Raw genomic sequence first — 15,332 nt, forward strand, 5'->3', positions numbered from 1 at the left:
ATGAAGGTTTAACCTAAAACAGGGAAAATATGAGAGGAGGTGCTTAGAAGAGCTTATGAGATTGACTTCTTCTCCCTGATTTTTCTTCTGGCCCAGGAGAGGTAAGTTTTCACAGTGTGTCTTGACTTAACTAACAGAACTGAAGTGAAAGAGTTTCCTTTTACAATGTACACTGTGCCATAAGCAGTATGGGAATTCTTATAAAGGAGCTCCTTGTGCAGATTCAGGAGGCTTAACTGACCAGGTCTTAAGTAATGAGTTGGTTAATTTCCTGGAAATTGGAGCTGCTGATGGTTTTATAAAGAAAAATTACATATTAAGTAGCGGGTACTCTAGGGGGCAATCTTTTCTTGACTTTCCCTGACATCTCAGCGTGTCTGTTGGCCTTCCTGTGCATTTTGTATTTCTCTGCACTGGATTTCTTGACCTGACTCATACAAGACTGTCACCTGTCTCTCTGTAGCCAGCACGAGCATTTCTTAGCCAAGTTACGATCCATGCATTGATGGAATCCTGAACCTTCCTTATTTCAAGCAAGTGACTTTTGAGTAAGGGTGAAAGAATTCTATCAGAAGTGGTTTAGTGAATCCAAGTGGAGTGTGCTTGGGATGAAACGTAAGAAAATAGGTCATAAAGATTGCACCCCCAGGGAACCAATGACAAAATGAGCTGTCTTCTGTTGGGGAAGGGGAGGAAAGTGGATCCCTGGGCTGGAGGATCCTGTTTTTGTTGGTAACGAATGGTTGTTCCAGACAAGTGTAACTCCTGCTCACACTGCCTGTAACTGCTCAGACTTAAGAGCGAGGATCAGGCCTTTAGTTCAGCCATGGGGGCAAGCTGGAGAGCCTGCTGCTGGCTCTTTCCAGTGGACCCTCAAGGGAACTTTTTTCCCTTCTTTGTATTAGTATATGACCTTGGCTGAAACTGATATTAAAAGCTATTTCTGTGATGAATGTTGTAAGATCAGGTCGCCCATTATTTTCAAAGTTGACTTTTTTTTGGAAAATGGTCATGAAAGCCCTGGATTGGCACCCTGGGTCCATCTCACTTGCCAAGTGGTCTTGGGGAAGTCACTTGTGAGTTCCATTTCCTTAGCTGTACAATGGAGAACAGGCCTAGGTGATTTCCAGTTTTCCTTCTGGATTAAAAAAGAAAAATATGATTCTGTCTGTTCTGTTTCATTGCCTTTTGAATGTGTGTACTCTTTGCAGGAGAACTTGAAAAATACAGACCAGATTTACTAATCCTCAAATATATTTTGTGTATAATAAATAATTTCCATACATTATTAAAAACAATTATAAGAATGAGTCAATGCTACTTCTGGAAAAATAATATAATCTAAATTATAATCTCTAAATCGAGTATATTTCAGAATATTTGCTTCTTGAATTATTAATCAAATCATTATTTTTGGCCTTATGGTATCTTCTAAAATAATTCATTAGTGAAAATTCTACTGCTAGGAAGTATTAGTCTCGAGATATATGTGAGTCTGAGTTTGTGGATTTTGGTATGCCGGACACTTTTTATTTTTAAATTTCTGTTGATATAGCTTACTGCTGTTGAGGCACTGTAATTGATTTCTCCCAAATGAAGACCATGATGTGCTTTGGAAACTGACTGAACGCATAGTGTGGCGAGTCTAAGCATTTTCCTCTTTTTAAATGTTGTGTGTGTCTGAGGTGACGCTTATGGTTGGTGATTCTCCCGCAAAGTGTGCGCGTCGGAAAACCCTGGATGAGCTGTCACGTGCGTTTTAGAGAAGATGCCAGGAGGAAAGGCTGCCATGCTTACTGTCAACGACACTTCCGTGTTCCAGAGTATTCCTGAGAAGCTCAGTGCTTCGAGATTGTTCTACCAAGTAGAAGGAACACAGAGGGTATTGATGCATAGCCAGCTTCAGACTGACCAGGGCAAGACCTCTCATTCACTAGCATTCAGTTTCTTACTTAGGAAACGTAGTACCTCAGAATCCTCAGCTACAGCTGAGAACGTTCTGCACACATGCAGGCTCTTGCAACTGGTCTGTGGTGGATGTTAGTTTCAAGGCCGTGGCCATGCAAACTATTATAATTAATTAGCCGGCACACTTGATAGCTGGATTTTTTGTTAGGATGTGGTGATCTATTGGAAGTCATGGTAAAATAAGATTTCTTCTTTCAGACTGTAGATTTATTAGAGGATGTGGAATGAGCAGAACTAATTACAAGTCTGCTGGGTAAATATCACGGACCATCAGGTGCATGAGATGCCGGGAATAAATTTTCAAAGGGAATGTAAAGAATATGTGCAACTCAGTTTGACATTCTTGTCCCATACATCTGATTAGCCAGCTTGATTTACCTCTAAAGTTGAAAGAGAATTTATGTGTATACAGGCGACACTCATGTAATGTGCTTATGTGTATATTTCTGTGTGATGGTGGAATCTATTTCACTGGAGTTGGTGACGGATACTTTTCCAGTCTCTGGGTGGAAATGGGATCTCCTTTGAGAGAAGCAGCTTCATATCTGAAAGACAAAGGGAAGTGGGTAAGCTTGTGAATAACTGGCTAACAGAGACTTGAACACTTTGTTCAAGTCATCATCATTTTTAAGTGGCTTGAGAGTTTAAAAGTACGTGAATGCAAGTGAAATTCATGGGGAAATGTGAAATGAAGAGTGTCACTGACAACTTTACAAGTAAAGCTTTGCTTTGTGAATCCTGGAGAAAGCAGATAATGGTGACAGGCGTGAGAAGGCTCACGTTCATTTGATAGCTTTGGGCATCTCATCCTACAACGCAAAGGCGCTTAATGATAAGGCAGTAGCTTGGAGGAACTGCAAAGCTGACAGGTGACTGTCATCAGCCGTTACTCGGCAAGGAAAATTAGAAGGACTATCACGTCCTGAGACTTTATGTTAAATCTAATGTTGAAACCAGAAGGCATTTAAGTCAGTGGAACACAATGATCTGAATTAGCATTGAAAGAAGGGCATGGATTTTTCAGTTCTTTGTTATATGGCACTTAGGTACGGTGATTTTTCATGTATCTTAGAACTATACAAATGCTCTGTGGTGACCTTCATGGGAAGGAAATCCAGAAAAGAGGGGATATATGAAAGCGTATGGCTGATTCGGTGTGGCACCTGGATGGGAGGGGACCTGGGGGGAGAGATGCATGTGCATGTACGGCTGAGGCCCTTCCCTGGCTGCCCACCGGAAACTGTCACCTGGATGGGAGGGGACTTGGGGGAGAGATGCATGTGCGTGTACGGCTGAGGCCCTTCCCTGGCTGCCCACCGGAAACTGCCACAGCCTTTCCTTGGGAGGGGGCGCAGGGAGTCGAGTTCTGTGTTTATTGTTGTACATATATATGTATTTCTTGTGTATGCACAGATAATTTTCTTTCTCAGAAGTATTAAAAAATTGATTAACCTTCAGTCTACAAAAAATACCTACTCTGCATGATAGAAAAATCGCTCCTACAAGTTTAACTGATTTATGCCCCAAACTTTCCCCAAAACATCTCAAATTCCTGGTGGCTCAGACAGTCAAGAATCCACCTGTAATGCAGGAGACCTGGGTTCGATCCTCGGGTCAGGAAGATCCCCTGGAGGAGGGCATGGCAACCCACTTCAGTATTTTTGCCGGGAGAATCCCCATGGACAGAGGAGCCTGGTGGGCTACAGTCCATGGGGTCACAAAGAGTTTGACACGACTAAGTGACTTTCACTTTCCCCAAAATATACAATATGAAGCAACACATTGAATCTTAATGTAGAAGGTGGGCCATGAGGAGGGTGGAGGGGCAGAGGGCCACACGTGCTCATGCGCTCATGCACACACATGCACCCCCTCACGCATGTGCCCCCACTCAGCCGTGGCCTGAGTGCGGGGCTCTGGCCCACCTGGGAGCCCCCCGGAGGCTCCTGGCCGGCCCCGTGCTCAGGGAGCAGGCCCAGCAGCCCTGTATCACTGTGCTAGTAACTGGCTATGCTCCACTACAAACAGTTTTAGAAGAAATACGGCTTTCCTACAGCGGAAACCAACCCGGTGCTGTAAAGCGTCTGGATGCGCGCATGCTCAGTCACTCAGTCCTGTCTAACTCTTCGCGACCCCATGGACTGACTGTACCTCACCAGACTCCTCCATCCATGGAATTTTCCAGGCAAGAATACTGGAGCAGGTTGCCATTTCCTACCCCAAGGGATCTTCCCCACCCAGGGATCTAACCCATGTCTCTTGCATCTCCTGCATTGGCAGGTGGATTCTTTACCCTTGAGCCACCTGGGAAGCCATTAATTTAAAAAAGGGGAAGGAGTGAATTCAGACTAAAATTTTATTGTGAACCTAATAAAATTTGTTCCAATTTCTGTTGAAAAGCATAGTAAATAGTAGGCAAAAACCTGATAAGCAAAAAAATGTCCAAATGATATAAGCACACATTGTAATAGTAAACTTTTAAAATAATTTCTTTAAAATGAGTATTTTGCAGATTGTCTTAAAAAAAATCAATTTAGTTTATATTCCCGATGATTTTTATGCATTGTTTATCATAATTGTATGCTATAGAAAGGGGCGTTAACTATTCTTTAATTTTCAAATTCATATAAAAATTAAAGACTAAAATTGACAAGCCAAAAAAAAAAAATATATACAGAATCTTCTATCTTGTTGCATTAACCAGAAATCTCCATCTTAAATAAAGTTCAACATAGCTTATATCTTCCAAAATCATGTCTTAAAAAGAACATCTAAAATTCAGAGCTTATGTGCATAATTTGAAAAATCCTTTGTTAATGATAATGATATTATAGCTACAATCAGATGATCTAAAATTGTAGCTAGGCCTTTGCTAGCTTAAGTTAGGCCTAAGGTTCTTATTTGAAAAACAACTTTTAATTTTATATTGGAGTATAAAAGTATTGTGATACTTCCAGGTGGACAGCAAAGGGACTCAGCCATACATATACACGTATCCATTCTCCCCCAAAGCCCCCTCCCATCCAGGCTGCCATAGAACACTGACCAGGGCTCCCTGTGCCATACAGTGGAGCACTACACAAGTGAAATTAAACTCTTAAATTGTATTCAAATCATCTAGAAATCTGTTTTCTTGTAGTTTACGAGGTCTTTCTACACGAGGACGCGGTATTTAAAAACACACTGAAAAAGTATGGAATTCGGAGGGCTTCCCCGGGTAAAGAATCCACCTGCAGTGCAGGAGACCTGGGTTCAACGCTGAGTCAGAAAGGTCCCCTGGAGGGGGCATGGCACCCCACTCCAGGACTCGTGCCTGGGGAAGCCCATGGACAGGGGAGCCTGGTGGGCTGTCTTCCATGGGGTCGCAAAGAGTCGGACACGACTCAGCGACTTTCTCTTTCGCTAGAGTTCTGATCTCCCAACCAGGAAAATGGGGATAATATTGCCTCTTTGTCTGAAAAGATTCTTGAAAACAAACGTGCCATGCTAAGACTGATAAGAATATAAGGTGTTGAGTGTACGCTGATACACTGCATTTATCTCCAAATTTGTTTGAGGGCCAGGGCCTCCATTTTTACCTCATCAAATTGAGAGTATGTGCTATATAAAATGCCGTTTCATTGTTTGGTAGCAGACTTATACCACTGACTGTGATCATACATGTTATTTGAGTGATTTACAAGTGAAATTAGACTCAGGTTTCATTGAAATCATCTAGAAACCTATTTTCTTGTAGTTGATGGGGTCTTGCTACATGAGGATGTTGTATTTTATACAAACACATTGAAAGTACAGGTGTTTGAAAACTTCCCAGGTGGACCTATTAATTCAAAAAGTTGTCTATGAAATCTGGTTCAGAAGCTGTGAAGAAGAGGAGAGCGTAATGATGGGGCAGTAATGGATATTTGTAGGAAGTGGTGTATTTAGGAAGTGGAGATACTGACACACAGGCCTGTATTAAGTGCTGCTTTCGAAGAGATGAGGTCAAGAGTATCGAGGAAAAACGGCAACTTCAGTGCAAGAAAGTAGGACCGGAAAGAACACATCGTGTACTCCAGAACAGCCGTCAGACAGGACTTCACTCTTGAGTTGGCCGGCATCTTGATTGTCATCCACGTTGTCTGCCTTTTTTCCTTGTATTTTATGCTTCAGACGAGGCAGGCAGACACCGGAGAGCCAGGTCTGTCCCAGTGCTCTTGGAAAGGAGGCGGCTTACTCAGTCTGTTTCATTTCAAGACTTGCCTCTCACTTTCAGGAAACCCTCAGGCTGAGAACCATGGAAAATGGGAGGAACAGAGAGTGGGTCACAGCGCAAACTCTGAATGCAGGATCAGATAAAACTTAGAAGAATCGTCCAGCTTTCGGCTGGGCTAAGTAGTTTCAAACTGAAACACAGGCTCCCTCACTGGCCGTCGTCCAAATCTGAAAATTTCCATTTTGCAGAGATTTGGTGGGAAATGTGACTGGGACTCCAGGATGAACTAATAATGTTTAGGTCACAACTGTTGTCATGAATTAGGCTGTTTCGAATAGTCTAATTAAATTATCAATAATTTTTTTTCTGTGCATAAATGGCACCAGAATTCCACAATGCTACTTCTGTGTGGGTATGGTAAGACGGAATGTTTTAGAAAGAAGATTTACTTAGCTAAGTAAAAATAATTTCGCTTGTTTCTATCAGAATTGTGAGTTTGAATGTGATAAATCCAATTTGACATTGGTGGGTTTTTTAAATCATGAAATTGCGCTTCTGGGAAAAGTAAGAAACGTACAGCATTGTTTTTATGTACATCACATATACACATATTTTAAAATGTAAAGTCTCTATTTAAAGAAAACTTGTGTCTGTGTAGACCTGCGACATTTATTTTTTAAGATTCTGGAACTGACTTGTTCCTTTGAAGAAAAACACTATCATTTAAATGTGTAATTCAAAAGGCAGAATAGCATTTGAATCTCATAAAAGTGCTGGCAAGTGCGTCATATGAAGTTTCAAACCCCCATCACACTTAGGACAGATTTGATTTTAATTTATTTTTAATTCAAGGATAATTGCTTTCCCGTGTCGTGCTGGCTTCTGCTGCACAGCAGTGTGAACCGGCCCTGAGTGGCCGCAGGCCCCGCCCCATGCACTCCACTCCCCGCCCATCCCCGAGCAGTGTGAACCGGCCCTGAGCGTCTGCAGGCCCCGCCCCATGCACCCCACTCCCCGCCCATCCCCGAGCAGTGTGAACCGGCCCTGAGCGTCTGCAGGCCCCGCCCCATGCACCCCACTCCCCGCCCATCCCCGAGCAGTGTGAACCGGCCCTGAGCGTCCGCAGGCCCCGCCCGCGTGCACCTGGCTCCCACCCCCGCATTGCACCCTCTAGGCGTCACAGCACCGGCTGAGCTCCCTGAGTTACGCAGCGGCTTCCCACCGGCCGTCTGCTTTACCTGTGGTCGTGGCTTATGTTTCACGCCCCTCTCTCAATCCGCCCCGCCTCTCCTTCCCCGGCTGTGTCCGCAAGTCTCTTCTCCATGTCTGTGTCGTTGTTCCTGCCCTGCAAATAGGTTCAGGTACCATTTTTCCAGATTCCATATCTGTGTGTGCTATACGGTATTTGTTTTTCTCTTTCTGACCTACTTCACTCAGCACGGAGTTTGTTTCCTTGTTGTCTTTCTCGTTAGTTCTGAAGTTTTTAATTCTGATAAAGGAAGGCTTGACAGATTTTAGAATTCAGGTATATAAGAAGTTAGAGAATCCTTCCATATCTGACTATTGAATCAAGTACAAGAAGAAGAGCAGTCCTAAAACCTGAGGTTGGCCTGGTGCGGGGCGAGGGGCCCAGAACCTGGGTGCGATGAAAAAGCCGGATCATGGGGACGAGCTAAAGAGAGAATCAGGGCTGGGAGTTGTTCTGAAGGAAGATGTCAGGGGCAGAACAGGCCCTGGAAAGGCCAGGTGAACTTTGTTCTGTCACTTTATTTTGTTAAAAAAAAAAAAAAAAAAGGGTGCAGCTGTTCCTGCCATTCTCAGCAGAATCTCAGTCAGCCAGGAGTGAGTTTTGGCATATGTATCCCTAATCCATGGACTTCCCTGGTGGCTCAGTAGTAAAGAGTCTCCTGCCAACACAGGAGACCCAGGTTCGATTCCTGGGGCAGGGAGATCCTCTAGAGAAGGAAATGGTAACCTACGCCAGTATTCTTGCCTGGGAAATCCCATGGACAGAAGAGCCTGGCGGGCTACAGTCCATGGGGGTTGTGAGAGGCGTACACACTTGGCAACTAAGCAACAACAATCCCTAATCCACACCAGCCCAGAAATTCACTCTTATTTGCAAGTTGTTAGTAAGCCCATATTGAGTACAATACTTTTTATGAGCTGTATGTTTGCATTATGAGTGTAAGTGCAACTCTTTCTTAAAAAAGCTGTCTTCAGTTTGAGGGTTGGCAAGGAAGATGATAATTGGATAGGGGCGAGCTATTGTATGAAATTCAATTATTTTCAAAAGCAAAGTGAGTGGTAAACTTAGAGAGTAACTATTGTTGGACTGCTACTGCTGCTGCTAAGTCGCTTCAGTCGTGTCCGACTCTGTGCGACCCCATAGACGGCAGCCCACCAGGCTCCTCCGTCCCTGGGATTCTCCTGGCAAGAACACTGGAGTGGGTTGCCATTGCCTTCTCCAACTATTGTTGGAAGGAAGGAGTAAAAATCACTTTGATAGAATGAATGGAGAAAGGTTTAAAATGATTAGAAATTCATACAAATTTTTTGAAAGTAAAAATAAGAAAAAGGAAGAGATTATGATGAGGGAAAAGCAAAGGGCGTGAATGGAGGAAAACTTCACGTGCTGGCTGAGACGCCACAAAGGAGACAGGACGGGTGAGCATCTACAAACAATGTGCCTTTGAAGCTCTTCTGATTATCCCAGCCCTAAGGATAGCTAAGTGTGCTTATATATGCAGTTCATGAGCACAAATTCTACTCAGAGTTTATCGTAATAGATGGATGCTGGAATGATTCTAAGCAGTATCCTTATAAAAGGAGTGTTTCAGTTATAAGCATTTTTCTTACATTCGCTTTTCACCGTGGGACTTTATTTTTCCTTTCTCTACTGCTTAGTCCTCCTCCTCTCGTAGTTCCTCGAAGTTCAGCATGTCTGTTGATTGGTTGGGCAAAGTCGATAGAAAAATGTGGTTTGTGAACCAGAGGTAAGGCATTGCCTTGGAAACCTGATATTATTTCTTCAGCTGAATGGGGGTGATTTGTATGTCTTTGAAGATCCCATAATCAACCATGCAAAAGCATTTCACATCTCGTGGTCAGGTGAATCTGTTTGCTTTAGTTGAACTAATCTAATGCCATCCAGGTCAGGATTGGGTGACTCTGACTTGAAAGAGGACAAAGGACTAACAGATGAATGGGATGTTCAGATAAATGGCTTTGCTGAACCTAGAAATGTCATTAAATATCTGTTCTCTCCTTGCCTCTGGTGTTTTCTTGATTTTACAAGTAATGGATTCTGATTATAAAAAAATGGAAAATTCATAAGCATAAGGAACTAAAATAACATTATAAATCAAATTTGTAGGATATTTATATATTGTATAATATACCCTTCATGCACATAAATTCACATGCATGTCTACTTACACACATATAGATATATGTTATATATATACGTGAGAGGGAGAAGTAAGCAAGCAAAACATCAAAAAAATAAAAAAGGTATTTGTAAAACAGAAGTTTCAAATTGCAGAAAAGTAAGACGTTTCCTTGCTTTTTCTCATTTCTCCAAAAATAATTTCTGTAAAGAATTTTTACAGTGAAAAAAAGTGTTATTCACATTGGCATGTGCTGTGTGCTCAGTCGTGTCTGACTCTGGTGACCCCATGGACCACAGCCTGCCAGGCCCCGCTGTCCTGGGGTTACCCATGCAGGAATCCCGGGGTGGGTGCTGTGTCCTCCTCCAGATTCACCCTGGTACCTGTCTCAACGCTTCTGTCCCCACCCACTCTTTCATCTCTAGCTCTGGCCTCTGACTTTATTTTATGTTTATCTCTATCTTTATTGCTTTCTCTATCTCTATTTCTAACAGAAAATATAATATATACATTTACTACCAAGGCTTCCATGGTGGCTCAGATGGTAAAGAATCTGCCATCAATTCAGGAGACCTGGGTTTGATCCCTGGGTCGACCAGAATCGTTTTCCATGCTTTGCTGCTTAAAAAAATGTTTATCCATTTTGTAGCTCTTTCCATACTAGCCTGTGCAGATCTAACTTGCTTTGTAAGCTGGGATGAGGATCCTGCTTAATTTTTCCAGCTAGCCTGTTAGCCTAGCACTATTTACCGATTAATTTTTTTTTGCTCCTTGATTAATCCTTTCTTTCTCCAAGATTGTAGAGTTTACGTTTGTATAACTCTAGTTATGTATGTAGGTTTTACGGCTGGAAGAGATCTTAAAAGTCTTTTATTTCAACCCTGTCTGTTCAGACTGTTCTCAGAACATTTAGGCTCAATTTTCCTGTTGCAGTTGTAAAGAATCCTGCCTGCCAATGCTGGAGATGCAAGAAATGCAAGTATGATTCCTGGGTCAGGAAGATCCCCTGGAGTAGGAAATGGCAACCCATTCCAGTATTCTTGCCTGGAAAATCCCATGGACAAAGGAGACTGGCGGGTTACAGGCCATGGGTCGCAGAGTTGGATATGGCTGAGCAACTGAGCATGCATGCACCTTCCTTACAAAAACTGTGGATTTTTGAACAGGGGAATGAACACTTCTAAGTGTAGACTTCAAAGTACTGTTCTCTGTTGGCATCACAACATCCACAGAGACACAGAATTGTGGTAATAATCACTGGAAATAGTAGTAAAACCAGTAGCCAACATTTGTTACTCTCTATATGGCTGACACCTTGCTCAGTATCTCATTTAATTCGCATGATAGTCTCCAGTTACTTTTATTGGTCTCCCCGCTCTACAGATAAGGAAACTGGCACAGAAGGCCTGCTGAGGCTCACAGCCAGCAGCAGATGGAGCCAGGCTGCTTGACCACGCTCTTCTGCCCAGGGCCTCCCTGCCAGAGTGACGTGACGGGAAGGTCGCTCAGTCGTGCAAGACTCTCTGTGACCCCATGGACCATAGCCTGCCAGGCTCCTCTGTCCATGGAGTTCTCCAGACCAGAATACTGGACTGGATAGCCTTTCCCACTCCAGGGGATCTTCCCAAACCAGGGATCGAACCCAGGTCTCCTGCATTGCCAGCGGATTCTTTCCTGTCTGAGCCACCAGGGAAAACCCCCTAGTGACATGACCTATTCCCTAATCCTATTGCCCTTGTCTCTTGTCTCTTGTAGTGTTATCAGACTCCCCCTCGATCAACATCTCTGGGTCTTGCAAGGGCAGATGCTTTGAACTTCAAGAGGCTGGACCCCCTGATTGTCGATGTGACAACTTGTGTAAGAGCTATAGCAGCTGCTGCCTTGACTTTGATGAGCTCTGCTTGAAGACAGGTGCGTAACTTTTGAATTCTCTCTAGTCTCAGTTAGCTGGCTTAACCCCTGCTGTTGAGCAACCTGCCATTGCCACCCTGCTTTGGACGAACCAAACTGGGGGATTTAGTTTCGTTCCTGGAATCACTGTCCGTTGTGTTACGAGCACACCCTGTATGGCCGTTGTATCCACACAAGACTCAGCCCAAAGAGAATTCTTCACAGCTACAGTCGTCATTTACTAGTTTGGGATGTTTATGACCAGTTATTTTTTCTTCAATCTTTATGATTTCTATCTCTTGCTGTCCCTCATTCACTGCTAGGATACCTGGACTGAAATTTTGCACGTTCTTAAAGTGTTGGGCTCTTTTCTGGGGCGTCTGTTTTAACTATTATTTTTGCTTGCCTGCTCAGTTTCTAACATTGGCTTTGTTTCATCGTATCGTCTAGTGACTGTGGGTGTACTCTGAGGTCATTACTTCTTCTCAGTGGGAGTCTAAAATCATTTTGGAATTCTTCTTGGGTTTGCATGCTCAAGGCAGCTCTAAAATCTTCCTCTACACGTGCCTGACCTTTGTTCACATTTCTTCTCTAATAGAAGGGTCAGTGGGGTATACAGGTCTCTGAACATGCATTAGTTGAGAAAATTACCTTTGGCGACTCATTCTACCTGCTGTTTCCAAAGTTTCACACTTTAGGGGGGACTTACATCATGAGAAACGCTGGACTGGAAGAAACACAAGCTAGAATCAAGATTGCCAGGAGAAATATCAATAACCTCAGATATGCAGATGACACCACCCTTATGGCAGAAAGTGAAGAGGAACTTAAAAGCCTCTTGATGAAAGTGAAAGTGGAGACTGAAAAAGTTGGCTTAAAGCTCAACATTCAGAAAACTAAGATCATGGCATCTGGTCCCATCACTTCATGGGAAATAGATGGGGAAACAGTGTCAGACTTTATTGTTCTGGGCTCCAAAATCACTGCAGATGGTGACTGCAGCCATGAAATTAAAAGACGCTTACTCCTTGGAAGGAAAGTTATGACCAACCTAGATAGCATATTCAAAAGCAGAGACATTACTTTGCCAACAAAAGTTCATCTAGTCAAGGCTATGGTTTTTCCTGTGGTCATGTATGGATGTGAGAGTTGGACTGTGAAGAAGGCTGAGCGCCAAAGAATCGATGCTTTTGAGCTGTGGTGTTGGAGAAGACTCTTGAGAGGCCCCTGGACTACAAGGAGATCCAACCAGTCCATTCTGAAGGAGATCAGCCCTGGGATTTCTTTGGAAGGAATGATGCTGAAGCTGAAACTCCAGTACTTTGGCCACCTCATGCAAACAGTTGACTCATTGGAAAAGACTCTGATGCTGGGAGGGATTGGGGGCAGGAGGAGAAGGGGACGACAGGGGATGAGATGGCTGGATGGCATCACCAACTCGATGGATGTGAGTCTGAGTGAACTCCTGGAGTTGGTGATGGACAGGGAGGCCTGGCGTGCTGCAGTTCATGGGGTCGCAAAGAGTCGGACATGACTGAGCGACTGATCTGTTCTGATCTGATCTTGCAGTTACCTTGTAGATTATCCCCCATTCCTCTGGGCAGCTTCATGTTCACACTCTCTGGGAAAGGTGATAAGCAACCCTGCTCTCAAGGTCATTTTGTAAAAAATTATTTTTTGGGAAAAGTGGAAGCAGTGACAGATTTTATTTCCTTGGGCTCCAAAATCACTGCAGCCATGAAATTAAAAGACGCTTGCTGCTTGGAAACAAAGCTATGAAAAACCTAGATGGTGTGTTAAAAAGCAGAGACATCACTTTGCTGACAAAGGTCCACCAAGTCAAAGCTATGGTTTTTGCAGTAGTCATGTATGAATGTGAGAGTTGGACTGTAGAGAAGGCTGAGCGCCGAGGAGCCTGGCAGGCTGCGGTCCATGGGATTGCAAAGACACGACTTGGCAACTGAACAACAACAGCTGCTTTGCGGTGCTGTGTTAGTCTCCACTGCGCGGCAAAGAAAGTCAGCTCTGTGTATGTATGTATCTCCCCTGTTTCCTTCCCGCTTGGGTCGGCTCCGAGCGCTGAGCAGGGCTCCCTGAGCTCCACAGTAGGTCCCCGTTAGTCATCTCTTTTATTCATAGTATCAGCAGTACATCAGCAGTCAATCCCAATCTCCCAGTTCATACCACTCCCCGTCTTCCCTACCTTGGTGTCCATACTTGTGTTCTCTACGTCCACGTCTCTATTTCTGCTTTGCAAATAAAAACATCTATACCATTTTTCTAGATTCCATATATATGTTAATATATGATATTTATTTTTCTCTTTCTGACTTATTTCACTCTAAATGAGAGTCTCTAGGTCCATCCACATCTCTACAAATGACCCAATTTTGTTCTTTTTTATAAGTATTAGTGTTGGTTGCTCAGTCTTTGTCTGCCTCTTTGTGATCCTATGGACTGTGGCCCTCTAGGCTCCTCTGTCCATGGGATTCTCCAGGCAAGAATACTGGAGTGGGTTGCCGTTTCCTTCTCCAGGGGATTTTCCTGACCCAGGGATTGAACCCAGGTCTCCTGTATTGTAGTCAGATTCTTTACTGTCTGAGCCATCAGGGAAACCCTCCTTTTTTATGGCTGAGTAATATAATAGTTCATTGTATTAAGACCATTAGATACAGAGATTCTACAGCTCTCTTGATAAATTATTACCTGCTTTTAGACTATTATGGTTAGATGATTATTTCAAAAATCTAGCTCATATTATCATTAACATTAGTCTGACTTTTCTAATGACATTAGAAACAGATATATTATTCTCCTTTACTAAAGGAATAGCACCTGATTTACATGAAAACCTGTGTCAGCTCTTTACCAGTTCAGATTTTTTCCCCCTCCTCAAAAGAAGGAGAGTGCTTTTAGGCTGTTTATTTATTTATTTTTTTATTTTTTGCATAATACATTTTCCCAATTTTTGGCCATATTTTTTGTTGTTGTTCCTTTCCTTTTTCCTTTGGAACTTCTCCCAGCTTTCTGGTTGTGGGTTTGTAAACTGAAATGCTGAGAACCTTGTAAACTGAATATAGGGATGGAACAGATGTTCCAGCAGAGTTTCTGGCTTCAAAATATTATTTCAAACCAGTGGTCTGTGTTTACTTGGCACTGAAGAACTAACGAATGTTCTATATTTCCTCTTCTACTTTGAGTATCTTGTCCCGGACACATCATCTCAGCCGCCCAACTCCTGATCTTAGAGCTGCTTCTAAACTTGAACGGATGTTCTGACTCTAGCTTAGCTCTCTCTGAATGTAGCTCATGCCTTTCTTTCTGAGTTTAATAAATATAGACACGTTAAAGTAGCTCATGTCCCTGTGTACAGAGATACCTTAGGCCAAATATGGAAGAACCAAATATAAAATAATAACAAAAGGTTGAAGGAGAAAACAGATCTCTGAGATACTACTCTGCTGACCCAGAGATAAGCACAATCAGTGTTTCAGTGCAAACTCAGACTGTGTTATGTGTTTAGAATGTATTTGTTGTGCAGTTGCTAAGCTGTGTCCGACCCTTTGCAACCTCACGAACTGCATGCAGCATGGCAAGCCTCCCTGTCCATCACCAACTCCTGGAGTTTACTCAAACTCATGTCCATTGAGTCAGTGATGCCATCCAGCCATGTCATCCTCTGTTGCCCCTTCTGCTCTTGCCCTCAGTTTTTCCCAGCATCAGGGGGTTTAAAGCGTATGTATGTGTATTTATATTTATGTATATTTATGCCTGTGTGAGGGTGTATCTGTATTTATGTACCTTTATACACATCATCCTTTTGAATGCCTACATCATATTCCATTGAACAGATGCAGCCTACTTCATTGAGTGGTGATCAGCATTTATGT

At 43.1% G+C, this 15,332-nt stretch overlaps 1 protein-coding gene across 12 annotated transcripts in view; it reads left to right on the forward strand.

The window, feature by feature from the left end:
- Positions 1-15,332, forward strand: part of ENPP2 (ectonucleotide pyrophosphatase/phosphodiesterase 2) — a 135,439-nt gene that overhangs the window by 42,126 nt on the left and 77,981 nt on the right. For all 12 annotated transcript variants that reach the window (XM_025264960.3, XM_044928496.2, XM_025264963.3 and 9 more), the window contains one exon: positions 11,308-11,463. In XM_025264960.3, coding sequence (XP_025120745.3) covers positions 11,308-11,463 — 156 coding nt within the window. The remainder of the gene's footprint in view (positions 1-11,307; positions 11,464-15,332) is intronic.

The sequence above is a fragment of the Bubalus bubalis genome, chromosome 15, assembly GCF_019923935.1.
Source record: "Bubalus bubalis isolate 160015118507 breed Murrah chromosome 15, NDDB_SH_1, whole genome shotgun sequence".
Lineage (NCBI taxonomy): Eukaryota > Metazoa > Chordata > Mammalia > Artiodactyla > Bovidae > Bubalus > Bubalus bubalis.